We start from the raw sequence: 11,861 nt of genomic DNA on the forward strand, positions 1-11,861 counted from the left end.
TAAGATTTGTTGACAATGGAAGAAAAGACAATATTTTCAACTTTCTTTCTGGTCCCAAATTTCTAGGGAATTCTATGATACACCAATTCAGATGAAAAATCCAAAACTCTGCCATACTAACAGAATTGATGATTGCTATTTAAGGATACTATACAAATCAAATTTTCTTGGAAGTGTTAATCATAAGTTAGATGAGGGAAGCATCATGAGCCGTTAGATTTGCCCATTGGCTCTAGAGAAAGGCTCGTGTTTTGAAGTGAGGTGTCTTCTGTTTATGGGGCCAATAAATAGGAATTGGACATTGTGACTGTGCTATTTTTATTTTTAAAAAAAGAAATTTGACTCACTGTTTGTTGTGTTACTTGAAAGAGACTGATCCTGCCCATTTTCATTCTTGAGTTTTCTTTGAGGGAAAAAAAAAACAACTTTTGGAAGCAAATTATCACGAACTCATGGTAAATAATGCACTTTTCTTTTTTATTTCTCATATATCTAGTAATCCCTTTTTTTAATTGATAAATCAGTTCATATTAAGTTGACTTCTTGATGTCAACTTTTATTTTAAATTTTTTCAAAGCATTGAGAAGTTGGTTTTTCAAAAACTGACTTATCAATGTTATACTTTTTTCTTCATAAAAAAAAATGTTAATAATTTAGTTTGCGAGGAATGGAATATTGAACATATCTTTTTATTTTTAAATAATTGAGAAGTTACTTCTCAATTTTATTTTTAATTAACGTTGAGAAAGTGGTTTTTCAAGAACCGAAAGCCAACTTCTCAATGTTATCAAAAAAAAAAAATAGACTTTTTGAATGATTTTGTTCTATATTATATTGTTTGAATATACATTAAATTTATAAATCGTTGTGAAATTATCAATACTGCTGATCATATATTTTATTTGAATAAATTTTTGTTTTTGTTTTTTTTAACAAATTAGTCCAGACTTTTATTTTTTATAAAAACTATGTTAGTCTGACATATTTTAACACAAATTTAGTCTTTCAACGTTAACACTCCTAGAATCAAGCACAAATTATACAAATAAAAATGAGGAATAAAATGAGTACTAAACAAACATGGGGCTGCGTAACACATGCCTGCCCAAAAAAATTTCGCCTTCGTATACTTTGTTTCCCACTAATATTTTCCATCAAGTAACTGAATACAAGATAATTTGTTCTCATTTTCGCATTTTAACAGAAAACAGCAAAACCTGACAAGGTATAGTGAGGTAAACAAAAAATAAAATAAAATCAAAAGTAACAATCATGGGAAACAAATTAGATTATATAAAATTTGAAAGAAAAGACCAAAAGTTGGACACAGTGAGAACTGATTATTATGAAGCGCTAGACATGGTAGAGAACTAGAATATAAAGCCCTCCACCCACTTAACAAAAGAATGGGTTGGTTTGGTTGCTACAATCTTCTTCATTCTCTTAGAGTCTTAGGCTGCAGAGGGTTTATCTCCTCAGTTGAGATAACGAATGGCTCCTAAGCAGCAAGGCCTATCTCATTTTGAACCATCTTCTAGTCTCATACTACGTATATAGCATGCACCTTTCAGGTTTCTGAATATTGTACTTGTTCACTTTAGAAGATGAGTAGTAGACTCTATCAAAAGGTTGCACTCCACAATGCATTTTCATCCTCCCCACAACGCTGATGAACTTCTTTTATCCTCTCAACAGACCTGCAAATCCCACTGCATTTCCAATCGAACGAAGCAACACAGATATTGCCTGCCTGAGCCTTCCACTCGCAATCTGCATGAGGGTAGCACTTCTGCTATTAAATAAATCTTCAAACTCAGTTAATAATTAACTAAAACTTTTAACATATATGTCATGATGTCTTCCTCCTGTCAGTGTTTTTCTCTTCAAGAAAAACCCTGGAAAATGATCATATATCAGGCATGACTGGAACCATGGCAATCCAGGTCTTAAAAATGGGAAAATAAAAGTACCATTCAATGAATCATAACATGACATCTCAAACAGAACAAGCACATTCAGATGCAAAGTTTTTCATTAGTTGTTCAGATTTATATAAAATGCTTCTGAAAAAGTATTGGATCAATGATAATGGTGTCACATGATTTTTTTCTTTTATTAGATTATGATGAAAATCAAAACAACATACCAGGGGGTGTACCACAACACATTCTCCTATCATCAACATGATCCACATCTAAACCAATAAACCAAGATCCCAACGATACATCTTCATTAGCATATTTATGCAGCAAATCCCTGGCATTATATAATCAAAATGTAGTCAATCTGTTAAGACTGGATCAGATTGCCAACAAAAGAAATGAAAACACAGGGGAATTTGGCCCAGAACTTACTGGATTTGATAATGAAAACTGAATACATCTAAGAAAGAAGGAAAATAGTTTGTCTAACAATTACAATAACAAGAAGAAAATGCAGAACAGCTACAGCTATGAATTGCATAAAGGAATAACGCAATGAACAGTCACGAATGCAACACTTTCGAGAGGTGTGCTCTCTCCCAAGTTCATTCCAAATCCAGCCTGCCTTTTTCCTTCCATGCCACACCCTCCTTATAACCATTTACTCGCTTAAGGCAGCCACGTCAGCCCTCACATCATGTGCCTCTCCTTCCCTTCTAACTGAATTCCTTCCATCTAAAATATTCCCTGCCACCTCAGCTGACCCCCCTTGAGCTGATCCTCTGTGACGTCTTCTACTATACACCCTCAGAGGTGTCTTATCAATACTTCCCCCCATGACTTTCACCTTGTCCTCAAGGTGGAAATTGGGAAATTGGGAATTAAGCTGGGCGAAATCCTCCCATGAATTCTCAAAATCAGGCAAGTGTAGCCACTTGATCAAGACCTCCGTTCGACCAAGTGCAGTTTTTTTCCATTGCAGGACAGATTCAGGCTCAACTCTCAGTTCCCAATCATCTGTTAGTATGGAAGGCAAAGGTTGCACAGTAGTAGAGGGGGAGATAGCTTTCTTCAATAAGGATACATGAAACACATTATGAACTCGACAGTCATCCGGAAGAGCTAATTTATAGGCAGTGGCACCAATGCGCTCAACAATCTGGTAAGGCCCATAAAAACGCGGGCTGAGTTTCTCGTTCACTCTTCTAGCTATGCTTTTAAGCCTATAAGGCTGCAGTTTGAGATACACCCAGTCACCCACAACAAATTCCAAATCACGTCGATGTTGGTCAGCCTGAACCTTCATACGATTTTGAGCATTTGACAATTGCTGTTGGAGTTCAATCAAAATAGAGTCTCGGTCCTGCAGCAGCTGTGAAACTTCATCCACAGGGGAAGCCATGAAACTGGATCTAAACAAGGTGGGGGGTTCACATCCATACAGAACTTTGAATGGAGTTGTACCCGTAGAGCTTTTATAGGATGTGTTATACCAAAACTCGGCCCAAGGGAGCCAAGTTGGCCAAGTTTTTGGTTTTGGGCTGCAAAAACATCGCAAATAATTTTCCAAACAACGGTTAACCACCTCTGTTTGACCATTAGATTGAGGGTGATAAGCCGTGCTATATTTTAATTTCGTGCCACTGCATCGAAATAATTCTGACCAGAAAGAGCTGATAAAAACACGATCTCTGTCACTTACAATGGAAGAGGGAAACCCATGCAAGCGAACAATTTCTTTGATAAACAGGAAAGCCACCTCCTTAGCTGTATATGGATGAGCCAAGGGAATAAAATGGGCATATTTGGACAGCCTATCTACCACCACAAAGATTGTGTCCAGCCCATGAGCTTTAGGCAGCCCGCCTACAAAATCCATGGAGATATCCGTCCAAAGCTGAGAGGGGATAGGCAAAGGCTGCAATAAACCCGCTGGAGACAGAGTTTGGGCCTTGCTTTGCTGACATACAGCACAGGCAGCCACATAATTCTTGATATTTTTTCTCATGCCTTCCCAATAGACTACACCAGCAACCCTTTTATAAGTCCGTAAGAACCCAGAATGGCCTCCAATGCAAGAATCATGGAACTCCAACAGAATTTTAGGAACCAGTGCAGATTGTTTAGCCAGCACCATTTTCCCTTTATAAAACAGCCGCCCTCCTTGCAAACAGAATCCTTGATGAGCTTGGGGGTCAAGAAGTAAATCCTGAATAATAATCCCCATTCTTGAGTCCCTGTGCAACTCACTTTCAACTTGGTCATAAGCTGTAACATCAACACAAGACAAGGAAAATAAGTCTAAGTTCCTAGAAAGTGCATCAGCAACAACGTTCTCCTTTCCGGGTTGATATAGGATCTCAAAATCATACCCAAGCAGCTTTGATATCCACTTCTGTTGGTCCTCTCCCAACAACTTCTGCTCAGTTAGGAACTTGAGACTTTTCTGATCAGTTTTAATGATAAAGTGACGGCCCAGCAAGTAAGGCCTCCACTTTTGCACCGCAAAGACAATAGCCATTAATTCTTTTTCGTAAATAGACTTTTCTTGAGCTCTAGGTGAGAACCCTTGGCTAATAAAACTTATGGGTTGATTCCCTTGCATCAAAACAGCACCTATCCCTCGTCCCGAAGCATCTGTCACCACCATAAAAGGCTTGGTAAAATCAGGGAGTGCCAAGACAGGGACGGAACACATAGCTGTCTTCAGTTGTTCAAAAGCTTGTTGTGCCTCTGCTGACCAAACAAAGCTGTCCTTCTTTAACAAGTCTGTCAATGGTTTAGCCACCTTTCCATACCCCTGCACAAATTTCCTATAGTAGCCGGTCAATCCAAGAAATCCTCTAAGTGCCTTCACATTCTTAGGGGGAAGCCACTTGGTCATGGCTTCAATTTTCTTAGGGTCAGCACGTACTCCCTCTTTGGAAATTATGTGACCCAAGTACTCAATGTATTCCTGCCCAAAGCTACATTTTTTTCTGTTTGCAAATAAACAGTGTTGCCTCAACACCCCAAACACCAATTTAAGATGTTCCAAATGATCAGTTTGGTCCTTGCTGAAAATTAGAATATCATCAAAAAAAACAAGAACAAACTTGCGTAAAAATGGTTTGAGGACCTCATTCATAAGAGATTGAAAGGTGGAAGGAGCATTGGTGAGCCCAAACGGCATCACCAAGTACTCGTAATGGCCCTCATGTGTTCTAAAAGCCGTTTTAGGAATGTCCTCCTCACGCATCCTAATCTGATGGTACCCCGATTTCAGATCCAGTTTAGAAAAAATGTTAGAGCCTCCTAACTCATCGAGTAATTCTTCTATGACCGGAATAGGGAATTTATCAGGAATAATCAGCTTATTTAAGGCTCGATAGTCAACACACACTCTCCAACTACCATCTTTTTTCCGAATCAGAATTACTGGGCTGGAGTAAGGGCTTACACTCGGTCTGATCATCCCCGATTGTAACAACTCAGCAACCAAATTTTCAATTAAATTTTTCTGATAATGGGGATACCTGTAGGGTCGAACATTTGGCACCTGACTTCCTGGTTTGAGGATTATAGCATGATCTTGTCTTCGGGCTGGAGGGAGATCATTTGGAACTTGAAAAATGTCCTCATACTCTGCGAGCAACTCATCTAATTCTCTCCAATCTCCAGTGTTCTTCTTCTGCTCCACAGAAGACCACATCGAAGCTATCACATACCCTTGTCCGTCCTCAGCCAACGCCTTAATTGCTGAACGAAAAGAAGCTGTCGTTTTCTTGCAGGTTATAGATGAATCTCCCTTCAACACCACTTCACGGTCACCGTCAAGGAACTTCAAGGTGAGTTTGTTGAAATCAGCACGAATCTCTCCCAAACTTTTCAGCCAGTCGAGACCCAAAATGACTTCGGCCCCACCAAGCTCGAAGATGCGTAGATCCTGACGCGTGGATGTGCCCTGTATTAGAATTTCCACCTGACGGCAGATCCCGTGGCTAGTAACCTTGTAACCGTCCCCCATTTCCACCTTAAAAGTGAGGGTCTCTTCAACAACCAGACACAAACGGTCCGCCACTGCCTTACTCACAAAATTATGAGTCGCTCCGCAGTCCACTAGCATCGTGACACGCTCCCCTCGGATGGAGCCCCATAGCTGCATACTTTGGTTCGAAGAGAGCCCTAGGACGCTGTACATAGAAAGCTGCAACGCTTCCTCTTTCTCCGTCTCGTTCTCCTCTTCTACTTGGATGTTCTCCCCTTCTGGACGGTCGGCTTCTTCGTCGTCGTTCACCAACAAGAGCTGCAGCTGTGCACTTTTGCAACGATGTTCCAGATTCCATTTTTCATTGCACTTGAAACACGCTCCCCTACGCATGCGATCTTGAAGCTCCGTTTGGGAAAGTCTCCGTCCCACAAATTTCTGATTATTACTGGTCGAATCTGCTAGGGTTCGTGCAATGCCAGCAGATTCCCCCAAATTGGCAATTCCAGAGACACGCGTGTTATTCTCAGCCACATTATTAGGGGCAGAAGCGTCATTTCTCGACGTCTGATTGAGCTGGGTTGCGTGATTGGGCCCTTGTTTGTTACTCGTTGAGCTTGGCCCAATTCGATTTGGCTGATTTGTCCTACCTAGTCCAGCCCATCTTACTCCTCCGTTAATTCCAAACCCATCTCCAATCCACGCAGCGTTCCGTTTCTCCATCAGCATCGTCTCTCTCATCATCTCAGCCAAACTTGTGACGTTTCTCTGCAACAACTCAATACGGAAGCTGTCACAAATGCCATGGAGCCATATTTCCCTTAACATATGCTCATCAGCATAATGGAGGGGGCCAATGATCCGTTCAAATTCAGCCCTGTAAACTGCCACACTTCCAGTTTGTCTCAGATTCATTAATTCCTGGTAGGGACTTCCACTCACCTCCAATTGAAATCGCTCCATTGCGTCTGCTCTGAAGTCTGCCCACGACGCATTAGGGTTGTCGCGCTCCCACACCTGATACCAATTCAGAGCAGGACCTTCCAATACCACCATCACAGATTCCACCTTGTCTCTGTCTGGGATTCTATTAATTAAGAAGAATCTCTCCACCTTGTTCAGCCAGGAGTACACATCATCTCCTGAGAATCTTGGTAGATCTAGTCTTGGGCTTTGCCATCCCGTTCTACGCATGTCCGCCTCCGTCTCGAATCTATTGTCAGATTCTGTGGATTCAAGGCTCACCCTCCGTGAGCGACCACGACGACGATTTCCCTCATGATTACGGTGCCCTCTGCGATGACGGTCGTCTTGCAATAGCTGCAGTATTTCATTGAGTCTTTGTTCATTTTGCCGGAAGCGTTCCTCCACCAACGCCTCGTTGCTTCTTAGCCTCTCTTCTAAAATCTCAAATCGGTTGTCCATGTTGCGCGTCAGAACCATTCAAAGCACCCCAGATCGGAGTGCTCTGATACCAGTTGTTAAGACTGGATCAGATTGCCAACAAAAGAAATGAAAACACAGGGGAATTTGGCCCAGAACTTACTGGATTTGATAATGAAAACTGAATACATCTAAGAAAGAAGGAAAATAGTTTGTCTAACAATTACAATAACAAGAAGAAAATGCAGAACAGCTACAGCTATGAATTGCATAAAGGAATAACGCAATGAACAGTCACGAATGCAACACTTTCGAGAGGTGTGCTCTCTCCCAAGTTCATTCCAAATCCAGCCTGCCTTTTTCCTTCCATGCCACACCCTCCTTATAACCATTTACTCGCTTAAGGCAGCCACGTCAGCCCTCACATCATGTGCCTCTCCTTCCCTTCTAACTGAATTCCTTCCATCTAAAATATTCCCTGCCACCTCAGCTGACCCCCCTTGAGCTGATCCTCTGTGACGTCTTCTACTATACACCCTCAGAGGTGTCTTATCACAATCCATCAAAGGTGACTGTATGCCATATTAGTTAGTATAGTATTCAATTATGTAAGAGTAAAGAAGGCCACACAAGGTCCATGAAATTGTTAGTCTGTACTTGTTCCAACATAATGAAAATCTCAATTTCACTAGTACCCTCTCCCCCCTTTGTGCACTTCAACAGTTCTAAGCGAGGAAAACAAAACTTACTGATTATTTGATATATAAGTAGCCAAATCTTGTGAAATGGCATATAATTGTCCTGTAGCATGACGAAAGTACTTGTTTCCCACCTCGCCAAATTTCCAGTATTCTGGTTCATGGTATTTCACTCCCCTGTAGTAAGACAGTTACACTACGAAGTGGTTTTAAACAAAATGAAGAAAATAAAATACACCTTTTCTTACTTCTGAGCAAGGACAGGACCAGATTTCATGCACCCAATATAAACCCGAGGTTTCGAACGGTGCATAGACAGAGTCAGTCCAAGTGTTGCTGAGATAAAAAATAAACAATAAGCACAACGAGGAAAGTGATGGATGTTTGTATTGACCAACAATTATGGTTGCTTAGTTAAATAACTATGCTTGTAACTTAGCCAATTGAACGAAATTACACAAGCTTACACTGGAGAAATTGCGATATCTAATTACTATTATTAAGTCTAAAGAAGGTAGTCAAGTAAACCTACAATAATCAAGAGTCAAGTGGATTTTATGCGTTTCATTCTTCTGTCAATTTGATTTGAAGTTCATCCAAATGCATATATGAGAACAACATATTAAAACACATAACCATTATGCGAATGTTCTAAAGGGAATGCACCAATTCTCAATATATAACACTTCAGCATACCAAGCACATAAAATGCCACTTAGATTTACCACTTCAATTTATCCTAGTTACTTCTCCCATAACTCTACAAATATAATTATTAACTTTAAACACCGAATAATTTTTCTATTTACCTAAATTTACATGAACATCATCATCAACTTTGACATAAAATTCTGCATCCCACAAGGCAACAGCAGTTGAAAAGTAGGTCTTTGTCTTAGCCGATAGTTCCAAGTAGCCCTCAACGTGGTTCTGCTTAAACATGGATGCATTTTGTTTCATCGACAAAAATAAGTCAGCACAATATAAATAAGATATGGAATTATCCATTTAAATGAAAAAGGACAGGAGAGAAAGATCACCAGCCTCAAAAAGTCCGAATGAAGCTTCTCCTCTGCTTCGATAGCTTTGTCAAGAATGCCACCAGATGTAGAACTACAGACAAAAAGGCTAATTAAATATAGGTAATTGGTTATGTAACACCACAAGGCAACATGAACTCAACCAATCATATAGGAATTCATCATTCACGTTAGCCCAAGGTTTTGTAACTTTAGGTGATTGATTTTGACAACAATTATTTATAGTTGCTTCAACTAAAAGAATGTTCTGAAATAGTAAGTATACTACCAATCAACACCAATCTTGTTGGATGGAAATAAACACAACTTGCATCAGAATGAGAGAATAACAGTGATCAGTTTGAAAAAATTTGATGGTGAGGCCACAAAACAAAGTTCTAATGACCAAATCATATGGGAACTTAACTGCAACAGAATAATGACAGTGGATACCAGGAGATATATTGAATCTAACCTGTGACCTATAACAAAACGAATGATTATGCCCTTTTCTTCCTCCAACTTCTTTCTTTCCTCAGCTAATGAAGTTCAATTAGAAATCATGGATCAGTACATGAGGCATATGGAATCACATAAACAAGTTATAAGAGAACTTTTAAAACAGGAAAAACCAGAAAATGCTGGAATATTATTAAATCACCTCGTGGCATCCAAGTTGCACGAACAGAGTCTCTTCGCTTCCTGCTACTAAAAGCTGTATTGATTCCTATAACCATGAAATATTTTTTCCTTGGAGTTGAATCAACTGTCTCTGAGTTTCCTTCAGCTCCAAAGTGGATAGTCTTTCTTGGTTTCCTGCAATTCATGTATAGCAATGGGTTTAGCATTTACGTCTTTGATAAGCATATATGTAAATCCAGTGCAAACAAGCATTGGCTAGGCTTACTTGATAACATTCTGTGTATTTGAAACTTCCACTTGACTGTAATTGGAATTAGGCTTCACAACCTAGGAAAATGGCAAAACATTAAGCAAAAAGTGTTGTGATCACTTTCTTTCTTTTTTTAAAAAAATAACAGAAGATGCAGCTAATAGTTATATGCCTATGATTTAAACTTCAAAAGAAATATTAAATTTCAAAAGCAACTAGAGAAAAATGTTACAGATAAAAAGCATTCTTGACATGCACCTAACACTTTATCTTTTGAAATAGCAGGTCCGTGACCATTAGAACCTTGTCAACTAAGCAAGACTTCAACTTACAAGCCTCATTTTTCATAATTAAATTGAATTAAAATAGTGTGTACATCGTATCAGTAGCCTGTTCCTGTTGCCGGTGCTTCAAGCATATCATGGGATGGGGGTAAAATGCATGATAGAATCATGGCAAAAATATGACATGAGTTGAAGTGTGACAGATAAACTTACAAGATTAAGACTACAACCATCAGAGTTTAATTTTATTCGTTCAATCTCACTAGAAGTCCTTGAAATTTCTTTATATTCAGGCATTGACCACATCCTGATACAAAATTTGTGGTTAGTAATACACATATATTACAATGATTAGCCCACTTGAGATTTAATGTAATAAATACTAATAGAGAAGAAATTGGACAAAAAAAGAACTCTATCTTCAGTTTCTGATGATAAAAGCATAGTTGTGAACACTTAAATTTAGAAACCTAGCTTAATAAGTGGATATTTGTCCTCAAACTTGCATTACCAAAATCAAGGGAGATGAAGAAAGTCAATAAATTGAGGATGAAAAGTCATGACATATGAAAATAAGTCTCCATTCAATTTAAGTTTACTACAATGCCTTTATTTAATTAAAAGCTTACCATTTTCAGCAACTACATAAAGAGAGAGGGTGGGGGGGAATAAAATACAGATACCCACCTCTCTTGTTTTGAGGCCACGGAGGAGGAGAAGCATGAAGTGGATGCGAGAAGAATAAAATGTGTATGTGTAACTTTGGACATTTAATGAAACCAATAGAAAATCATACGGTGAATTATACACAAACAATTATAATCTAAATATAAGTATAAAACAAACTAAGAGTGAGAATTCGAAAGGATTAAAGCGGCCCTAATGCAGAAGGCACGGGTTAAGTTCAATGCACAAGCAATGTAGTTCATGACAATGCAGTCCATACCTATGACACAATTCATATTTAAACAACCCCTTTTCAAAAAAATAAAATAAAAAAAATAAAAAAATACAACAAACAATAACAAAAAGAACAACTGACGCTGGTTCAGAACAAGTTTCCCTAAATCAATCATCTAATCCAATGTAGCAGAACAGTTAGCCAATGTCAAGAACTTCCTTCAAAATCAGGTAACAAAATGTTCTTCCTTGGAGCTAAACCACAGGCACAACCCCATTCCCAATCTAGAAACTCAATCAATCAATGAGAATAACCAAAAATGAAAACTTGATGCCCAATTATAGAAACCCATAAGCACAAGTACCTATTGGTGAAGAACATTCCGGCACAGAAGCTGGCCACACAAAGCAAAAGAGCCCATTTCCTATGAAGGAAGCTCCTCGCACTCAGTTCTAAAGCTCCTCCCTTGATTTTCATAGACATTTTCCTTCTCCTCTTCTTGCTCACCTCACCTCACTACAAAACCCAGAAATAGAATAAACAAATTCAAACAGGGAAAAAGCACAACAAGAAGAGGGGAAACAAAAAAACTTTACAGCTTCTGTCTGTGGGACTCAGTCCCTACTTCGTGCGCTTGAGGCAAGAGAGGAAGACTCACTAAGGCACCCTCTTAATCTTCCGATGTTACGGAACCGACCCTTTTCAACAAACGGCTCTTCGTAACACACACAGGAAATTTGGAATAATACTTGTAACAAATAACGGTAACAGTTATTCAAGTGTTCGATCACGGTT

At 39.1% G+C, this 11,861-nt stretch overlaps 1 protein-coding gene across 1 annotated transcript; it reads right to left on the reverse strand.

The window, feature by feature from the left end:
* Nucleotides 1-1,335: 1,335 nt before the first annotated feature.
* Nucleotides 1,336-11,861, reverse strand: LOC133291332 (probable beta-1,3-galactosyltransferase 2). Its single transcript, XM_061489586.1, has 12 exons — nt 11,663-11,861; nt 11,431-11,582; nt 10,379-10,472; nt 9,897-9,958; nt 9,651-9,805; nt 9,465-9,528; nt 9,011-9,083; nt 8,780-8,900; nt 8,219-8,306; nt 8,022-8,147; nt 2,147-2,256; nt 1,336-1,770 (listed from the first exon to the last, which is right to left on the reverse strand). Exons 2-12 carry the CDS (start codon nt 11,547-11,549, stop codon nt 1,622-1,624), a joined length of 1,161 nt encoding a protein of 386 aa, XP_061345570.1. The 5' UTR covers nt 11,550-11,582; nt 11,663-11,861; the 3' UTR covers nt 1,336-1,621.

The sequence above is a fragment of the Gastrolobium bilobum genome, unplaced genomic scaffold (genome assembly GCF_033153095.1).
Source record: "Gastrolobium bilobum isolate Gb01-03AN ecotype WA unplaced genomic scaffold, APGP_CSIRO_Gbil_v1 utg7904, whole genome shotgun sequence".
NCBI lineage: Eukaryota > Viridiplantae > Streptophyta > Magnoliopsida > Fabales > Fabaceae > Gastrolobium > Gastrolobium bilobum.